This window comes from Ochotona princeps, chromosome 1 (genome assembly GCF_030435755.1).
Source record: "Ochotona princeps isolate mOchPri1 chromosome 1, mOchPri1.hap1, whole genome shotgun sequence".
NCBI classification, from domain to species: domain Eukaryota; kingdom Metazoa; phylum Chordata; class Mammalia; order Lagomorpha; family Ochotonidae; genus Ochotona; species Ochotona princeps.
In genome coordinates this window covers 117564074-117583847 of record NC_080832.1, presented here as the reverse complement: position 1 = coordinate 117583847, position 19774 = coordinate 117564074, and the positions used below count along the sequence as shown (strand labels likewise).

The following is a 19774-nucleotide window of genomic DNA, read 5'->3' as shown; positions in this document are numbered from 1 at the left end:
CCATGTGAGAGCCAGCTTTGAGGTTGGGCCAGGCAGAGGTGGGTTATGGCACTCACTGACAAGAGCTGGAATGGATTTGGGCCAATTCAGTAACGCCACTCTACCTACCAATGAACAGGAGGCCAGCCAAGTCAGGCTAGATAAAGCACCCACTGGTATGTGCAAGAGCTTGGAGAACTCTTCTGTCCAGATACAGTCCGCATTGGTGATTACAAGAACTGAGCCTTGGAGCAGCCTAGAATAGGCTAGGTTACAGTATCTGCCAAGTGCTATAACTGTGGGTCAGGTCTGGGGGCAGACTGGATTGAGCCAGTTCATAGCACCCACTGACAGATGTCAGAACCAGGACAAGATGCGGGATAGGCCAGATTGGGCTGCAATATCAGCCAGTTCACATTAGGGCCAGGTCTGGGGCCTGGCTGGGCTGGGCTGGGCTGCAACACCTGCCAGCATGAACCGGAACTAGGGGCAGGCTGGGACAAGCCAGGCTGCAACACGTGCTGGTGAGTGTTGACCTGAGGTAGGTCATACCTTTCTGGGCTACAGTATCACCAGCATATGTGAGACCTGAGTTTGGGGGAGTGTGGCTGGTGAGCTCAGTGGGGGAGCTGCACGGGTTCTCCTACTGAGACACCGCTCCAGCTGGTGTACATGGGACCTGGGACTTGATGCTGACAAAGATGGGCAGAGCTACACAACCTGTTTGCCTGTTGTGTGTTGGGTCAGGAGAGAGACAGCTAGGTCTAGGACACTGCATCCACTCATGTGCATGCATGAGCCAGAGTAGGTGCAGGCTGTTGGGGTTTTGCCAGTGTCAGCTGGTAAGTGCTGGTACTGTGGCAAAGCCCTGTCAGGCTGGATCACTGTACCACCTGTAAAGGGCACGATCCAGGGCTGGGGGTGGGTCTATCAGGGAAACTGTGGACACCATTTTGATGGGCTGCCACTCCCATTGGTGAACATGAGAACCAGGTCTGGGGGACTCATTCTGCTGGACAGGAGATAGCACCCACATGGGAAACCCAAAAGTAGCCCCTGGCTCCTAACTTTGGCTTGACCTAACCCTAGCTGATGGGGAGTGAACCAGTGGAGGGGAGAACTCTTTCTCTGTGTGTCTCTCCCTTTCTCTCGCTATATATATCCTCTCTCTTTCTCTCTCTCTCTATCCTTATCTCTGTGTCTTTTCCTGTCAAAATAAAAATAAAATAAAATTTTTAAAAATAAACTCATCTGTTCTATATTCTTTATTTTTGGAAAATTCAAAATTCACACTAAAATGTTATCGTCTATCACTGTTAATATACTTTTAAAAAGAGATTTATTTTCATTCGCTAGCCTGCTGCACCAGAATCAATATTAATATTCTTGTTAAGTAATTCAGAGGGGCCCTAACTTGCTATAAGTGTTGATAAGCATAGCTTCCAGAAAGATTTCCTTTGAGGGCCTCATTCATTGCTAAGTGCTATGAGGAGATTCTGAAACCTAAACATTTGAGAACTGCTGACTTACTCTCCCGGCCAGGAAAGAGCGCCTGGCGCATCACAGCGACCCTGGCAATCTGCGGTCCGACTTCGGAGCCTGGGAAGCAGAGCAGGGGGGCGTGCCAATCCCCCCGAGTTTCACTTCCCCACTCTCAACTTGTACCGGGTCTTTCTGCCTGGAGACTGGCGACGCATACTCAGCTTGCACCCCCATTGGGCGTGAGGTTTCCGAAGGAACCAATCAGTGCCGATCGATCGGGGCTATAAAGTGTGCACCGAGGCGCGGGAACTCAGATTCCTAGAATGGTACCTCTGGTGACTCAGATCTTCCTCCTGCTTTTCTCTAGGAGCTCGACACCATCTGAGACCGCAGCGGGTGGGTGCGGGGCGGGGAGGGGGTCGGTCTCTGTGGGGCAGGAGCGAGGGGAGCGCACGCTGCGCCCTGAGAGCCCCCAGCTCGCGACCCCCTTTAGGGTGGGGATCCTTGCCCACCGCATCCCCTACTCATCCTCTAACCCACTCCCACGTGCCACCCCTTTTGCTCTCAGAGCCGTCTCTCTCTCGCCTCCCTTCTCGCTGAAGTTCGCCCCCGGGTGGGGGGTCGGCCCAGGTCTCAGCCCCTCTCTCCCTCAGGCTCCCACTCCCTGATGTATTTCATCACCGCCGTGTCCCGGCCCGGCCTCCGGGAGCCCCATTTCATCATCGTGGGCTACGTGGACGACACGCAGTTCATGCGCTTCGACAGCAACACCACGAACCCGCGGATGGAGCCGCTGGAGCCGTGGGCGCTGCAGATGGAGCCGAAGTACTGGGACCGGGAGACTCGCTTTGCCAACGACATGAAGCGAATCTACAGCGCGTACCTGAAGGACCCGCTGGACCGTTTCAACCGTAGTGAGGCCGGTGAGTGACGCGGCCCGAGCTCGGGCGCGGCCCCTCCTCGTGCCGCTTGAGCCGGACGGAATCGCCCTCACGCCTCCCCGCTGCCCCCTGTGGGAGGCATCCTTCCCCTGGACCCAGGAAAAGTCACTCGGGCTTAGGTTCTCAATTTTGGCCACGAAGGGTGCTGCTGATCAGTCACCGCCCTCTGTCCAGTGCGGAGGTGTGACTGAGCGCGGCCGGGGGCCAGGGTCTCACACCTACCAGGTCATGTATGGCTGCGAAGTGGGACAGGATGAGCGCTTCCTCCACGGGTACTGGCAGATTGCCTACGATGGTGCTGACCTCATCTCCCTCAACGAGGACCTGCGCTCCTGGACCGCGGTGGATACAAAGGAGGCTCAGATCACTAAGCGCAAACTGGAGGCTGCACCTGTGGCTGAGTACTACAAAGCCTACCTAAAGGTGGGGTGTGTGAAGAATCTGAACAATTCCCTGATGAAGGGCAACACGGTGCTGCAGCACCGAGGTGAGTGGGGGCACCTCCTTCATCTCCTGATTCACCCCAACACACACACACCCTCCACAGAGAGGACAGGACAACGGGAGCCACTGCCAGAAGAACACCACCCTTGCCTTGACTGGGACTGTCCACATCCTGTGCCAGAGAGCCATTCTGAGTGCCCCTCCTTCTCATGGGCCTGTGCCCCACGTTCCTCAGGACAGTCATGTGACTCAGACTCTTCAGAGTGGGAAGAGAAAACAGTACTGAAACTATTGGGAGTTCCCTTTGACCCTGGACAGCAGGCTTGGCATCGTAAGGCCAAGTTCTCTCAAGGTTTTTCTTCTGCCTTCAGAGTGGCCGTCTGAACCCATCTTGTCCTGGTCTCAGCTTCCAATTGGGCCACCTTCGCCCCAAAAAAGTGTTTCCCACCAGCCTTATCCCTCCCAAAAAGTCTCTCAGAGACCTGGAACCTCTTACACTGACTGCTGCTTCTTAAACTTTTCAACAACTAATAGATAATCCCAGATCCTAGAGACCAGGCTGCTGTCTGCGTTTTACATCTCCCCCCTACCCCCCCCCTGCCCGTCAATCATCATATCCGTTCTCCAGAGGGCCACACGAGCCCCATTGGAGTTTCTTATTCTTCGTTTCAGCCCCTCTCACGGCTCATGTGACCCACCACCCCGTCTCTGACCAGAAAGCCACCCTGAGGTGCTGGGCCCTGGGCTTCTACCCCAAGGACATCACACTCACCTGGCGCCGAAATGGGGAGGACCTGACCCAGGACATGGAGCTGGTGGAGACCAGGCCTTCAGGGGATGGAACCTTCCAGAAGTGGGCAGCTGTGCTGGTGCCTTCTGGAGAGGAGCAGAGATACACATGCCACGTGGAGCATGAGGGGCTGCCAGAGCCCCTCACCCTGAGATGGGGTAAGGAGGGCAGGAATGGAGGAGCCTTCAGCAGGGGCAGGGCTGAGACCTGGGGTCAGAGCCCCTTATTGTTGCTTCCCCTTTCAGGGCCTCCTCAGCCCACTGTGCCTGTATGGCAAGTCGGGATTGCAGTCATTGTGGGAGCTGTGTTTGTAGCTGTGGTCACTGCTGTGTTGATGTACTCAGGTAGGGCAGGGGTAAGGGATAAAAGGGTGGGTACAAATTTTCTTGTCCCATTGGAGAGTTTCAAGCCCCAGATGGAGATTTGTCCGTCTCCTGCCTTGTTGCTATGAGGTACTATCCACACACATGTGCCTACCAAGTGTGGGCCCCTGTATGATCACATGGCCAGGAAAGACTGGCATGTCTGGCTGGTGATTCTGATGATAGAGACCTGGATCCCAGCAGCCACACAAGAGTAGAGCCCTGCCCAAGGACAGATCTCCAGGAGGCACTTGGTCCTCTTTCCCACACATCTCCTTTCCTCATGTTTCCCTGAGTCTCCAGTCAGAATTCTGGAAACTTCCCTTGGGTCCAGGACTAGAGGTTTTCTCTAGAAAAGCGAGCGGGAACATGGTCTTGCCCTGCCAAGGCAACACAGGTAGGACCTGAAATTCAATGCACTGAGGCACGGTATGGTAGCCTTAGTGGCTAAAGGCCTCCCCTTGCATGCGCCAGGATCCCATGTGGCATGGGTTCACATCCTGGCTGTTCCACTTCCCATCCAACTACCTGCTTGTGGCCTGGGAAAGCAGTTGAGGACAGCAAAAAGCCTTGAGACCCTGACTCCATGGAATACCTGGAAGGAGCTCCTGGCTCCTGGCTTGAGGTTGATTCAACACCAGCCATTGTGGCCACTTGAGGAGTGAATAGGCAAATGGAAGATCTCTCCTCTCTGTCCTCTCTATAAATTTGACTTTTACAATAAAAAGTAATAATAACATTAATTTAAAAAGTTGAATTTAATACATGTATAATAGGTTATTTACTTATTTATTTAGGAAAAACAGATTTACAGAGAGAACGAGACACAGAAAGATCTTCCACCTCTTGGTTCACTCCTCAGATGGCTGAAATAGCCAGATCTGATCTGATCTGAAGCCAGGAGCCTAAAGTTTCTTCAGTGTCTTCCGTGTGGGTGCAGGGTCTTGTTGGTCCACATACTCCACTGCTTTCCCATGCTACAGATAGGGAGCTGGATGGGAGGTGGAGCAGCCAAGACACAAACCAGTACCCGTATTGGGTCTGGTGTGTGCAAGTAGCGGATTTAGCCATTGAGCCATTGTGTTGGGCCCAGGAGGACTGTTTTTGCATGGATAATTTTTTGTGGCTTGTGAATAACGTTACAAATATCTAAATGGCTCTTGGTGGAGGGAAGATTTCCCATCCCTGCTCTCAGATACCATGATCTTGCCTTCTGCTTGACCTCTCACAGGGTGCATTCTCACAGGGTGCAGAAGGATCCGTGCTTGGGCTTCAGGTAAGGATGCAGAGGTGGGGCTTCCTGAGACACAGTGACAGTGTGGATGGAAGTCCATGAGGATGGCCATCCACCCATCCTGTATGTCCTGTCACCTCTGACCAGGGCCTGATTTAGTCTACCCAGACAGCAATAGTGCCAGGACTCAAGTCTCTCATGGCTTCTGGAGGCCTTGAAGTGAGCAAGCGGATGAGACAGAGGGGAACCTGTCTGGGCTATACAGATTTGCTGAATCTGGTCATAATCCCTGGGTATCAAGACCTCTCCCCATATTGACCTGTGTTCTTTTCCCTCGTTGGTGTTCCTGATGCAAAGGTTGCTACATCTCCACACTTGTCGTTATTTATTTGTTTTTTTTTTTTTTTAAGGATTTATTTATTTTTATCGGAAAGGCGGATATACAGAGAGGAGAGACAGAGAGGAAGATCTTCCGTCCGATAGCTCCGCAACGTCTGGAGCTGAGCCAATCTGAAGCCAGGAGCCAGGAGCTCTTCTGAGTCTCCCACGCGGGTTCAGGGTCCCAAGGACTTAGACCATCCTCAAAAGTTGTCCCAGGCCACAAGCAGGGAGCTGGATGGGAAGCAGGGCTGCCGTGATTAGAACTGGTGACCATAGGGGATCCCGGAGGCATTCAAGGCAAGGACTTTAACCACTACACTATCGTGCCGGGCCCCACACTTGTCTTTAGAAGATTCATTTATTTATTTTGTAGACAGAGTAACAGAAGGAGAGAGAGAGAATTTCTCACTTCGTGATTACTCTCCAAATGGACACAACGGTTGGGATCGGCCAAGTCAGGAGCCCAGAACTCCATCATCTCCCTCCTGCACGACACGTCTCTAACACCTGGATCATTTTCTACTGCCTTCTACTGCTCTCTAAGACGCAACCTGGACTGGAGCTGCCAATGCATTATTGGTGTTTATTGGTCATTATGCACGGTACCCATTTAAACGATCACAACAGAATATATGCAGTATAATTGTATTTTTAGTTCCTTGTTGACATTGAGAGTCTGGATATAAATTTATTTATTTATTTTTAAAGATTTATTTATTTTTGTTGCAAAGTCAGATATACAGAGAGGAGGAGAGAGAGGAAGATATTCCATTCGTTGATTCACTACCCAAGTGAGCGCAACAGCCGGTGCTGTGCTGATCCGAAACCAGGAGCCAGGAACTTCCTCCAGGTCTCCCACGCGGGTTCAGGGACCCAAAGCGTTGCTGATTCGAAGCCAGGAACCAGGAACTTCCTCCAGGTCTCCCACACGGATGCAGGGACCCAAAGCATCGGGTCGTCCTCCACTGCTTTCCCAGGTCACAAGCAGGGAGCTGGATGTGAAGTCTAGCTGCTGGGATAGAACCAGCGTCTATATGGGATCCCGGTGTGTTCAAGGCGAAGACTTTAGCTGCTAAGCCACGCCGCTGGATATAAATTTAAAATTTTTGTCATTAGCTATGCTTTGTGGGCTAATTAATTAAAAGACATAAAGGTTATTAAATGTTGAAAAATAAAATCTAACCTTCCGGATTTTATGTGTTTTCTGTGCTGTCTTAACACATGGGACAAGACTGTGAAGGGGCGAGTGTGGACAGTCAGTGCTCTGACCGTGCTCAGTGCTCAGGCCGTGCTCTGACAGTGCTCAGGCCATCTGGGCTTTGATGCACTCACTCCTTAGTTCAGTCTTCCTTGCTGTCTGTTTGTTCTAGTGCCTCCAGTAGAATCTTTCCCTCCTGGAACCTTTGCTCATAGACATGTAGAGGTTAGACATTGCCTGGGCCTTGCCCTGAACCCAGGACTGCAGGCAGGTCCTCTGGCTAGGTCAACCGAGGGCTGAGACTGAATGAAGCCTGGCTCTGGATCACAGTCCCCATCTTTTGTATTTGAATTTTTTGCTTGGTTTCTGTGGAAGACTATGACTATTCTTGTCTTGTGAGTGAGTTTTGATCTCTGTCTCACCTGGGGACAGCTGACAGGAGCAGCAGGAGATATTCTGTCTGTCCTTGTCCTCATGAGGCCAAGAAGGCCACTGCACACTGGAAACACACCTGTAGTGCAATTCGGGCCGGTAACTTATTGCAGCAACTGAATACTCACATGCAGTGGCACGAGGGTGTTTCACAGTATGAAGGTGTTAGAAGAAAGAGTATATCTAAAGTTTGTACTTTGGTTGGATATTTTGAGGAAGGCCCTTAAGTGAGGCAGTTTTACTGTTATAAATTATAAATCTTGTCTGTAGAGAGAAAAAGCTAGAGCATGGGAAATGATCATCAGAAAGATGTGAGAATTATAAATGTACACACATCAAGGAACAGAGTTGTTTTTATTATTACATTTCATTTTTTGACACAGTTTTATAGGCTCTGGGGTTCCTCTAACCTCTCTCCGTACCCTCTCCCCATGGTGGATTCCTCCACCTTATTACAGTATTATAGTTCAAATCCAGTCATGATTCTTTCATTGCAAGCATGTACCATGCATAGTCCAGCATCTTATTCTCCAGATAAATTAAACAGTTTCTTGGGAAGACCATCTCTGGTCTGAAAGCAGAGCTGGCAGAATCTCATTCCGACCAATTAGAAGCCACAACATAGCATGAACAGCAGTTTACAACATTATGGAGTTAATTGACATGGTATTGAGTGACTGATATGTTAGAAAATGCAAGTTCTTAACCACATCCTGTGACTACTTCATTGACGTTTCAATTTTGGTTTATACACAGAACCAGCTGCTATACACCTTAAAATGGATGTAGGGTACTATTCAGCTGTCACATGTCTACTTTCATTTTAGTATTTAGCAGTTTATAGTGTTGCAGCATAATTTTTACTGAACTTGGCAGATTTTAGGATAGTCCAAACTGATATCTCTAACAAGGCATATGTTAACACTTGAGGCGCAGAACAGTTTTAGGAGGGGTGTGCAGAGAAATCTTCAATGCCCCAGCTAGGAGTAACTAATCTTTGTGTCCCACCTAGTGAGGTATAAGGGCATCCATGCTGACTGTTTCCTGTCTGGTTCTAAGCTTTCCTTGTTCTCTGTCCATCCTAATTTTTTGTTTTGTTTTTAGGTGGGTCGGATGTGGGGGGGCTCCGGAGCAACCCTGATGGTCGTTGCAGGTGAGGGTGGGGATCCAAAGCTGGAACTAAGTAGGGACCAGAGAAAGCTCCTCTCCCTAGTCCTGAAGGAAGTTTACTGTTCTTCTGTTTCTGTGTACCGCTCAGGGCTCCTGGCTGTTGAAGGAACGGAGTTCTAAAACACATGAAGGCAAGATGAAGTAGAAAGCAGAGAATGTAACATTAACAGCTTTGTGGACTGCATCATTCCCCGCCCCACTCCAAATTTATTTGTGGAGGCCCTAATCCCCAATGTGACCATATTTAGAGATACAGTTTTTAAGGAGGTAATGAAGGTTAAACAAAATCTTAAGTTGGTAAGACTGGTGCTGTTGTAAGAAGAGGAAGAGATGCCGGAGACCCCATCCTCCTCTCCACACAGGCTGAGGAACTAAGCAGAAAGTAAGCTCAGAACAGTCTTTCAAGGAAAGTAAACAATCTTTTAAAAAATATATCATGAAGGCAATAAAAGACATGCATACACTATCAGCCAACTTAAGATATCTAAAGGACGCTATACCCAACAGCAAAACACATGAGTACTTCAAAAACTAAATGGGAAAATGAAATTAAAAGATTAGTGTTTCAGGGATCAAAAAATTTGAAAAAACGCAAAGGTATTTCCATAATGTGCATATTTCATGATTAACCTTTCGAGTGTGTGGGGAACTTATACCACTAAACAATTCTATTAATAAGAATCACAAAATCCTCAGGAGGTTTTTCTAATTATTATTATTGCCATCGTGTGTGTGTGTGTGTGTGTGTGGCACAGCAAGATAGAGCACTCCATCTGTTGGCTTGCTTCCCAAATGGTCACAATAGCTCATGACTGGAATTAAAATCAGAAACAGAGACTCAGCCCCAAACCTGGCAATGGGTGGCAAGAACCAGGGACCACTGCTGCCTCCCAGAGTGTGCACCAAGAAGAAGCTATACAGTTTTTGTTTGTTTGTTTGTTTGTTTCTGAAAGGCAGATTTACAAAAAGAAGGAGAAACAGAGAGAAAGATCCTTCGTCTGCTGTTTTACTTACCAACCTGGAGCTGAGCTGATCCGAAGCCAGAAGCCAAGAGCTTCTTCTGGATGTCCTACGTGAATGCTGTGTCCCAAGGTTTTGACCAGCCTCTAACTCCTTTCCCAGGCTATAAGCAGGGAGCTGGATTGGAAGTGTACCAGTTGGGAAAAGAACCAGTAATATATGGGATTTCAACACATAAAGGAGGAGGATTAGCCAAGTAGGCCATTGTGCCTGGCCTATGAGACTTTATTTTTACATATTTATATTGTAAGCTTTCCTTAGCACATTGCTTTAATACCAACATAAAATTTTTGCCTTGTTGTATCCTTAGTTTCATTAATCTCAATGTATTTTCTAATTTCTAGTTTGATTTATTTCTTTAGTTTATGATAGTATAGTGTTTTATTTTATTTATTTATTTATTTTACATTTTATTATTATTATCATTTTATGATACAGTTCCTCTTCACCAAGACACATGATCATCAAGCTCTCTTCAACACTACATAAAGAAAAGATCCTTAAATGTGCACGTGAAAAAAATCAATTGACATATAAAGGAATGCCAATTGAGCTCACAAGAGACCTCTCACAGGAAACTCTACAGTCAAGAAGAGAATGGAGTGATGTATTCCAGCTCCCAAAAGAAAAAAAATGTTGGCCCAGGATAACATATCCAGCAAAGCTTTCTTTTGTCTTTGAAAATGAAATAAAAAAAAAAATCTTCCACAGTAAAGAAAAGTTAAAGAAATATGTCTCTTCCAAACTTGCCCTACAAATGATACTTGAAGATATTCTCTTGACAGAGAAGAGGAATAGCACCCAACAAAACCAAAGGCAAATGTGAAGAACATCCCAGTAAAATGACAACAGAAGACTAAAGCAATGAACAACCCATTCCTAAACTGACAGGACCAAAGTATGACCCATACGGCTTAAGCTCAATCAAACGTCATAGTATAGTGTTTTAAGTTAAGCTTTTCTGATCAGAAATTGAATCATTCAATTACTGAGCTATTTGGGGGGTTAGAGTGACCACATAACCTTTTTTAAAAGGTTTGTTACTTTTATTGGAATATAGAGTTATAGAGAGAAATTTCTTCTATTCACTCATTCTTTCCCCAAATGGCTGCAATAGCTGGAGCCAAGCAGAACCAAGCCAAAGCCAGGAGCCAGGAGCTTCTTCCGGATCTCCCAGACAGGTGCAGCGTCCTAACACTTTAGACCATCCTCCACTGTTTTTCCAGGTGACAGACAAATAGTAGCTGGATGAGGATTGGAGCAGTTGGGATATGAAAAGGCACCCATATGGGATTCTGGTGTTTGCAGGGGAAGGATTAGCCAATTAAGCCATGGCAACAGGCTCAAAAATAAACAAGTCTCTCTCTTTTTAAATTAGTGTACTTTGATTTTTAATATCATTGTCTAACAATTGGATCTCAGTTTCTGAAATTTGGTCCTTTCCAAGCTGCTATATGGAACACTCAGCACACCAATGGCAGACAATTTGGAACCCTCATGATGTCTTCGTGGCCAAGAAATATGTAAGAGTTCCTTTATGGTTTATTTTGTGTGACAGCGCAGTGACAGGGTAGCTAATTGACAAAACACAATTCCTCTCATTTTTGTTTGTCTTCGGATGTGGTCAGCATTTAACTCAGTGTACTGAGCAGAGCAGATGGCTCTTTCCAGTAACGGTGGACCTCATGGAATCAGCTGAAGGTGTGGATACACAAAAGGCTGGTTCTCCCTGAAGTAAGAAAGAATTCCTTCTGCTTGTCTGCCTTCAAAGGATTAAATCAATTTTGGGGTGTTTGGACTTGAACTGGCTCTTGGTTGTTCTCAGGCCTGCTGGTCTCTTTTTTTTTCATTTTTTTTATTATATTTTTGACGATCTTTATATAGTTAATTAGAGTAAAAAGGTTCAAGGGCTATAGGAAAGTGGGCAAGACCACCATTTCCACATTGTTTCCTTCATGTATCTGAAGTAAAGGGGGATATTGAGGGAGAAGCCCCACCCAGTTTCCCACCCACCCCAGGTCCCGGATGTGGGACCATGCTCTGAGATACTTACTCAAGTGGTTCTGACAGTTCACCAGCCATGAATCGCTGCCAGTCTCAACACTCCAAGCACAATGAGGTCGTTGAAGAATCCACTGATTGACATAGTCCATCATAGAGTCTCCATTTGCCCAGTATTTCGCTGCCAACATATAGCTGAGGTGGTTGATTGGCTTTTCTGTCCTCTGTCTTTTCTTGGTTAGGGTTCTGAGTCCACCATTTCGATTGGGGAGACCATATTCTTGTATATACTAGCAAGTACAGGGCCCGGCACAGTCCATCGCCCCAACCAGCTGGTGGTTGCAATTGTTGGGTTGGTTCTGTTTTCAGTCCCGACTTCGACTGGAACCAATGGGTGTTGCAGTCCAGTCTGGAGGCCTGCTGATCTTTGAACTAAAAATTTCCCCATCAGTTCTCCTGGGTATCTTGCCTGTAGAGCTTGGGACTTCCCAGTAAAAGATGCTGCATCATGAGGAAATCCCAAATGAACTTGAGCTGTGGTTATGCAACAAGGTGGAGGAATCCACCATGGGGGAGGGTTTGGGGAGGGGTGGGGAGAATCCCAGTACCTATGAAACTGTCACGTAATACAATGTAATTAATGAAGAAATTAATAAAAAAAGATGCAGCATCTTTAATCTTTATGGGCTGGCCTATCCTGTGGCAGAAGGAGCTACTCTGTGCTCAGCATTGTTGAATCCTGGAAGCCATCCTTGGCTGTCATACGCTCTTCCAGCATCCCCTTGAAATAAGCAGGCTTGTGGAAGCCATTCTTTCTTGTGCAACACAGAGTTAACTGCGTGAGTTTATGTCAGTGATGCCACTGAACACAATGAGGGCTTAGTTTTGGACTTTAGGTTGTGTTCATCCAACACTTGGATAGTTCAAATAAGATTTTATCTTTATTTATTTCTTTATTGAAAGATTTATTATCATTGGAAAGCCGGGTATACAGAGAGGAGGAGAGACAGAGAGGAAGATCTTCCGTCCGATGATTCACTCCCCAAGTGAGCTGCAACGGGCTGATGCGCGCCGATCCAATGCCGGGAACCAGGAACCTCTTCTAGGTCTCCCACGTGGGTGCAGCGTCCCAAAGCATTGGGCCGTCCTCGACTGCTTTCCCAGGCCACAAGCAGGGAGCTGGATGGGAAGTGGAGCTGCCGGGATTAGAACCGGTGCCCATATGGGATCCCGGTGCATTCAAGGCGAGGACTTTAGCCGCTAGGCCACGCCGCCGGGCCCTATTTATTAAAGATTCATTTATTTTTAATGGAAAGTCAGACTTACAGAGAGAAGCAGAGACACAGAGAGATCATCCATCCACTGGTTCACTTCTCTCATGTGAATGTAAGGTCCCAAAGCCTTGGGCCATCCTCCACTGCTTTCCCAGACCACAAGCAGGGATCTGGAAGGGAAGTAGAGCAGCTGGGATACATACCGGCATCCATATGGGATCCCAACACATGCAAGGTGAGGATTTTAGCCACTAGGCTACCACACTGGGCCCAGATTTTATACTTTAAATGCTAACTTCACTAGGGATCAGAGACTCTAACTGCTTCTGCGCCTGACTCCTCACACTCCCTCCCCCTGAAAAGTAAACCGTAACTGCTGTTAGGGATAATAAGGCAACAACCACTCTGATATTTCATGTTGAAAATTAGCATAAAAGGCAACTGCAGCAAGGTATTCTTTGAAGGGTCAGATCTAGAGGCCCCTGGTAAACGGTAAGAAATCATTTGATGTCTGACTTACTGCCTGGAGCTTGAAGGCTTCTCTTTGTTGAAGTCTAGATAACAAAACATTAGACAGTTATAATGTTTCCCAAATTACAATTTCACAAGTTCAGCTGGAAACCTCTATACTGTGCTTTAGAGTTTAAATGTGAAAGAATTGTCAGGTTTAAACCTTTGTGGGAGTAAAAGTCAAACCTAAGGGCCTGGCGTGGTAGCCTAGCAGCTATAGTCCTCAGTTTACATGTGCCAGGATCCCATATGGGTGCTGGTTTGTGTTCTAGCCACTCCATTGAATGTTCAAGTCAACTTTATTTTTTTAATTGATTAATCTTTTGGGGAATTGGAAATACATTTTGTTAACCATACAGACATTTAAAGATTTATTTTATTGCAAAGTCAGATTTACAGAGAGAAGGAGAGACAGAGAAAAATAGGAAGAAGAAATAGAAAGTTTGGAAACAATGATGACACCCATTGTTCCTTAACCCTGGACCCTTCCCACCCTGATCAACTATGTAAACAACATCTAAAATAAGTAATAATACTAATTATCATAACTGTGTTGCTTTAACAGAGGATCAGTTTAGTTCCATGTAACAATAATAAATATTTAGAGAATACTGCAAGCAATGTGATTAATTACACCACACATCCTTTAAGAATTAGCCATTCTCCTGTAGAACAAAATATCTTACAAACAAAGCTCTCCTTACAGATAAGAACACATGGGGTTATCTCACAACGAGAAACACTTTTACAGTTGGAAGACATCTTGACCAGTAAACATAGGCACTGATACACATTAGCAAGTTTTGAAACTTTATCAAAGATCCATGCAACCACGTGAGTCAGACATTTGGATTAACGTTATTTTCTGAACAAGTGTATTCACTCACCTTGGTAGAACACAGAAACCTCTTTATAAAACAGCTCTAGGGCCCGGCGGCGTGGCCTAGCGGCTAAAGTCCTCGCCTTGAACGCACCGGGATCCCATATGGGCGCCTGTTCTAATCCCGGCAGCTCCACTTCCCATCCAGCTTCCTGCTTGTGGCCTGGGAAAACAGTGGAGGACGGCCCAAAGCTTTGGGATCCTGCACCCGCGTGGGAGACCCGGAAGAGGTTCCAGGTTCCCGGCTTCGGACCAGCACGCACTGGCCTGTTGCAGCTCACTTGGGGAGTGAATCATCGGACGGAAGATCTTCCTCTCTGTCTCTCCTCCTCTCTGTATATCTGGCTGTAATAAAAATAAATAAATCTTTAAAAAAATAAAAAAAATAAAACAGCTCTAGGTATAAGCAGTGACATTAGTACAACATACATTTGGTATAACTTCATAACCTTACAAAGTACTTTGCATGACTTGAATGACCATCATATTATTCATGCTGAGTCTCATTCTTTTGAGAATTCCAGGGATCCTACTGGAATTCCCAAATCAGGAGACTTGGTTTAGAACACTGAAGAATTATCAGGTCTAAGTAATTTGGCCAAATTAAAATACATTTAACTAGCATTCTAATAAACACTATAAACCAGATCCGATTAATTATTAGAAATAGGTAGATAACTAATTTCTTTCAAGACTCAAGAACAGCAAGAAACATGGAAAGCCTTGCAAGGCACAGGAAATCTCATTACTGAAGTCAGTTACAATAGCACAGGAAATACTTCATTCAGCACATGAACCCATTATTTATAACAACGAGACACATCATGAAACAAAGAAGAATCACATACTCCTATAGTCAGGAACCAAAAGAAAAAACCAGCTTAAACTGCAGAGAAGGGGACAATTTCTCCCAGGTTAGAAAGCGTTAACGGAGTCAAGCCTCTCCAGCCAGGGTGGGCAGACTGACCTGGCCTGCTGTAACCAGCAGCAGTCCCTTTTTATTCAGAAAATCAGCCAATGAGATACGCAAAATGAGATTATATCTCCTGCTAGATATTTCTGACAATGCCTGCAAGGGTGCAGCCAAGAGATTTCAGCTAAAAGCAATACAGAACAGGGAAGGGCCAAGGTGAATTCAGAAAGTCAGCTGTGTGGTTCTCACAGAGGTAGATCTGGCACAGCAGCTGAGTTAATACAATCAAGCTATGCAAAGAAAGCCCAATTTAGGCCAGTTCTCTTCATTCTCTAGCATATAAGCAGGCTATATATATGTATAGTAGATAAATCAGACATCTTTCTGTAAGCTTTGGGTGTCAGAGGAATCCCAATGTCTAAGGTGGCAACCCAAGGGGAGTCTGCTCAGTCAGTTCCCTTTAGCAGCAGCATGCCAGAATGGGAGCTTTTCCTGGTATTTTTAACAACAGCACTTGCAGAAACTACTGAAATGAGAGGATAAAAACAGAAGCATCCCTCAGTTTATACCTCTTCTGAACTTGGGACATCTCTCTGGATGCCAGCCTGTGGCATCCAGACATGCACTGAAGCATACAGGGCAGGTAGGTTAGCATGTGTTACCCAATGTTGCTTAGCCTTTTGTACTTTTGGAGGATATATTGTCATAACAGCATGTGCAGGGAGGGATCAGTTCCAACTACCAATGGCATGCTAGAACTTGGCTTCTGCCTAGCCAAATATATCATCACTTTGCCTCTGAAGAGCATAGTTGTTCTGTCCTTGAGTTGATGGCAAGTCTGATTTCTACAATGAGTCTTCCCAGAAAGAGTGTTAGCAGTAAGCCAGAGTAAGAGAGAGAGAGTGCTCATCCTGGCTGTTGCTTAGGCTGGCAATTACTCAGGGGATGGGATTAATAGGCATAGTTGGAGGATAAAACTCTCTCCAGTAAGCTTCCTCTCAGATAGAGGCTACACAAAAATGACCTGACAAATGAAATCCAAAAGAGAAATCTATGAAGGAAAGGGGACACTAGGGACCCTGCTGGAGGACCTCTCTCTGTAAGTTCAGGCTATGTGGGGACCTTACCTGTCAAGGAACCTAGATGGAAAGGCTGCCACCTGCAGAAGGGCGATTAAGTCCTGTCAAAGACCTAATGAGATACTTAGCAAATATAGACTAGCAAAATCTAGAGTCTGATTCATAGGAATTGAGATCTTCTGGCAGTGAGATAGAACTTTTAGGGATTTCTAGCAGAGAAAGAGATGGAGGACATGTCAGAATCTAGGACTCATCGAGGCATGCAGCAGAGGGCTCGTGGCCTTGCTGCGAACTATACCCAGTCTTACTGACAAACTGATCTCTGCAGAAGGAAGGACAGAGTACAGCATTCAGCCTGACAATCTGACAGGCTGTCAGAGTCTGGGGTTCAGTCAGAGAGTAGCCCTGACCTGAATTTTTGAAGTACTCCAAGACCTTCCTCCAGTCTTATACAACAGGCCAAGTTCACAAAAGGAAACTGAGTTCAGACAGGACCAATATTCCTGGATCTTGGATTCGCTTAGCTCCAGGGGATTGATCCAGCCTAGTCAGCACGCCTGGTTCTCTACTGATTTCCTAGGCCAGGGGGCTGGATGGGAAGTAGAGCAGCCAGGAATGAACTAGCACCCATATGGGATGCTGGAGCTTGAAAGGGGAGGATTAACCAATTGAGTTATTCCACCAGGCCTTGTCAAAACATTGTGTTTTTGTTTGTTTTGTTTTGTTTGTTTTGTTTTGTTTGTGTGTGTTTGAAAATATATACAAATTTAATTGTCTCTGAGTATGAAGCTACTCTACAGCATAGGAAACAATTTAACAGAGTAAGTCAGCAACATTTGGTATAGGAGAAAGTATCTGAAAACCATGCATCTGATAAAGAGCTAACATCTGAAATACATAAGAATCTCAAACAACAGACTGTTAAAGAAACCCCACTAGGTTTTGGAACCTTGGGCTAGAGGCAGCTGGCAGCCTCCCAGGGCTCTGGGCGGCCCTGGGGGGCGGCCCAGCCAGGCCGGATCCGAGAACGAGGACTCAGCATTCCAAGACCACCACCGTAAGGCAGTGAGGGGGTCCCTGGCTATTTTCCAGGCCCAAGAGCTACCACCTCCCCCCTGGCCCCACAGGTCACTTCAAGAGATGGAGTGGTGATGGACTAAGCTAGGTGTGACCGGGAAGCCTGCCTTTCACTCCCCAAGTGGCTACAATGGCCAGAATTCAGCCAGTCTGAAGCCAGGATCCAGGAACTTCTTCTGGGTCCCCCATATGGGTTCAGGGTCCTAAGGCTTTGGGCTGTCCTCTACTGTTTTCTCAGGCCACAAGCAGGGAGCTAGAAGGGAAGTAGAGCAGTTGGGATACAAACTGGCACTGTAAAGGGGTCCCAGTGCATGCAAGGCTAGGGCTTTAGCCATGAAGCTACTGCATTAAGCCACCCCGAAGTACTTCTAAGAAACTGGTACAGACCTCTCCTCATACTATTTAAATTATCTCAAGGGGCCAGCAGGGTGACACAGTAAGCTAAACTTCCATACTGAGGCACCAGCATCCTATATGGGTGCTGATTTGTGTTCCAGTTGCTCCACTTTTTATTTTTAATTTTATTTTTGATGATGATTACATAGTTGAGAAGGTTGCACACCCATGTGGACCACTGATTAGACTGGGAAGGGTTGAAGAATAGGGAAATGTGGGTGAAATAGTTGTTTCCAATTTTCTTTTTCTTCTTTCTGTATCTAGGGAAATGTGGAAGAGAAGGGGAGAAGCTGCACCTAGCATCCTAACTGCATCAGTACCCACAGATGGGGGATGGCCACCTAATGTCATCCCCGGACCCTGATGTGGAGCATGCTCCAAGAGTTCTGCTCAAGTGCTTTTGATAGTTCTGAAGTGCTGTTGATTTCATTGCTCCAAGGATAAGGAAATCCTTCCAAGGTTCATTGGCTGACATAGTCTACCTTAGAGTCTCCATTCACCCAGGTGTTTGCTATTAATGCTTGGACGGCAGAGTTGTCCAATCTGTTCTGCTCTTTATCCTCTGCTAGGGTACTAGATGTCCTCTGCAGGCCCCAAAGAACTGTCATATCCCCCATGTGAATCTAGGCATGTTATTCATTGCTCCATTTTCAGCACTGAGGAAGCCCAATTCTGACGTGTGCACTCCATGGTCAGACCACAGACCCTTCAATTTTCCTTATGGTTGGAGATCTGAGTCCAGGGGTCCAGCTGGGGGAGTTCCCAAAGAAATTTCAACAGAGGCGACCCCATAACTGAGACTTTTGTGTACCAGCCATTGAGGAGTCTGGCTCAGTCCATCACCCACACCAGCCTATACAAATACCAGTGGTTGCAGTTGTTGGGTGAGTTCTGTCTCCAGCCCCATCTCAGATGAAAATCAATGGATGCTGCAGCCCAGTCTAACCCTGCCTACAAAAATACTTGGCCCTCACATACACCAGCCTCAGCCCTTTTGGAAAGACCCCCCAATAATGCCCAACCAGGTCCATCCCCAGCCGTGGTTCCTGTGCTTGCCAGTACATGCAGCAGGCTGGTCCAGTCTGGCCTGCTTCCCATTCAGCTCTCATATACATTAATGAACGCTGCAGCCTAGCTTAGCCCAGTCAACCTCACTATTGAGCCTACACTCATGCTGGTGGGTACTATGACCTGTCTAGCCTGGTCCACCCCAGCCATGGTTCTCATGCTCAATGGAGGGAGCTGTAGCCCACCAGAGGGGTGCCCACAGTTTCCCTACGAGGCCTACTGCCAGACCCAGATCTTGCATTCTCCTGGTGGTTCTAAGTCTAGCCTGACAGGACTGGCTCCCATTCCCAGCACTTGCTAGCTGATGCTGCAGCAAAGATAACCAGCCTGTTCTTACTCTGGCTCTTGCATACACAGTGGATGTGTTCACCTAGCACAGCCTGGGCTCTCCTCATAACCCAGCTTAGAGGCAGGCCAGCAGGCCTGATCAGCCCCTGGTCCTAGTTCTCATGCTTGGCAGCAGGAGCAATGGCCCCTGTTGTCCCCCTACTGGACTCGCCAACCACCACCAAGTGTTATCTGTGCCGGTGGGCACTGGTACTCAGTCTGGCATAGCTCTCCTCACCTCAGAATTTGCCAGTGGGTGCTGCAGCCTGGCCTGGCCCAGCCTACCCCCAGTCCTGACTCTCACTGGTGGATGCTGCAGCCTATCCTTGCCCAGTCTGCTCCCATTTCTGGCTTTCATGCAAACTGGTAGCTGTGACAGTCTAGCCTGGCATGGCCCACATTCTATCCTGGCTCCTGCACATGCCAATGGGCTAAGATTTGGCTCAGTCTGCCTAGTTCACCCCCTTCCGCCTCACCCCAAACCAACCCACACACTCACTGACAAGTGGACCTCCTTGCCTGGCCCAACCAACACACAATCCTATCTCATATGCTCACCAGAAGGAGATACAGCCCACCAAAGGAGATCCCCAAGGGCTCCCATCAAGTCCACTCCCGGACCCAGATCTCATGCATGCTAGTGGATGCTAGGTCCTTACCCAGCATAATCTATCCCCTCTATCTTGGCCTTTGTGTGTGCTGGTAGATGTTGCAGTTCGGCCCGCTCCCACCATATTCTTGGGTGCACCTGTAGGTGCTGCAGCCGGCGCAGCCTGGCCTGTTCCAAACCCCAGTATCCATGAGGTGTGGGAGGTT

General features: G+C 47.1%; 1 protein-coding gene across 1 annotated transcript; it reads left to right on the top strand.

Annotated features, from left to right (window-relative positions):
• The first annotated feature begins 1784 nt into the window (after positions 1 to 1784).
• Positions 1785 to 18140, top strand: LOC101518025 (RLA class I histocompatibility antigen, alpha chain 11/11-like). The gene is made up of 6 exons (XM_058669963.1): positions 1785 to 1857; positions 2115 to 2384; positions 2611 to 2889; positions 3519 to 3794; positions 3882 to 3980; positions 18133 to 18140. The coding sequence occupies exons 1-6, from the start codon at positions 1785 to 1787 to the stop codon at positions 18138 to 18140; spliced, it is 1005 nt and encodes a 334-aa protein (XP_058525946.1).
• Positions 18141 to 19774: the final 1634 nt, after the last annotated feature.

What these genes read in the sequence shown, in the direction of transcription:
- LOC101518025 (XM_058669963.1), top strand. Translation starts at nt 1,785, where the DNA reads ATGGTACCTCTGGTGACTCAGATCTTCCTCCTGCTTTTCTCTAGGAGC. An exon ending in ACCATCTGAGACCGCAGCGG is followed by an intron (nt 1,858 to 2,114) that starts GTGGGTGCGGGG and finishes TCTCTCCCTCAG; the next exon opens with GCTCCCACTCCCTGATGTAT. An exon ending in GCCCCTCACCCTGAGATGGG is followed by an intron (nt 3,795 to 3,881) that starts GTAAGGAGGGCA and finishes TTCCCCTTTCAG; the next exon opens with GGCCTCCTCAGCCCACTGTG.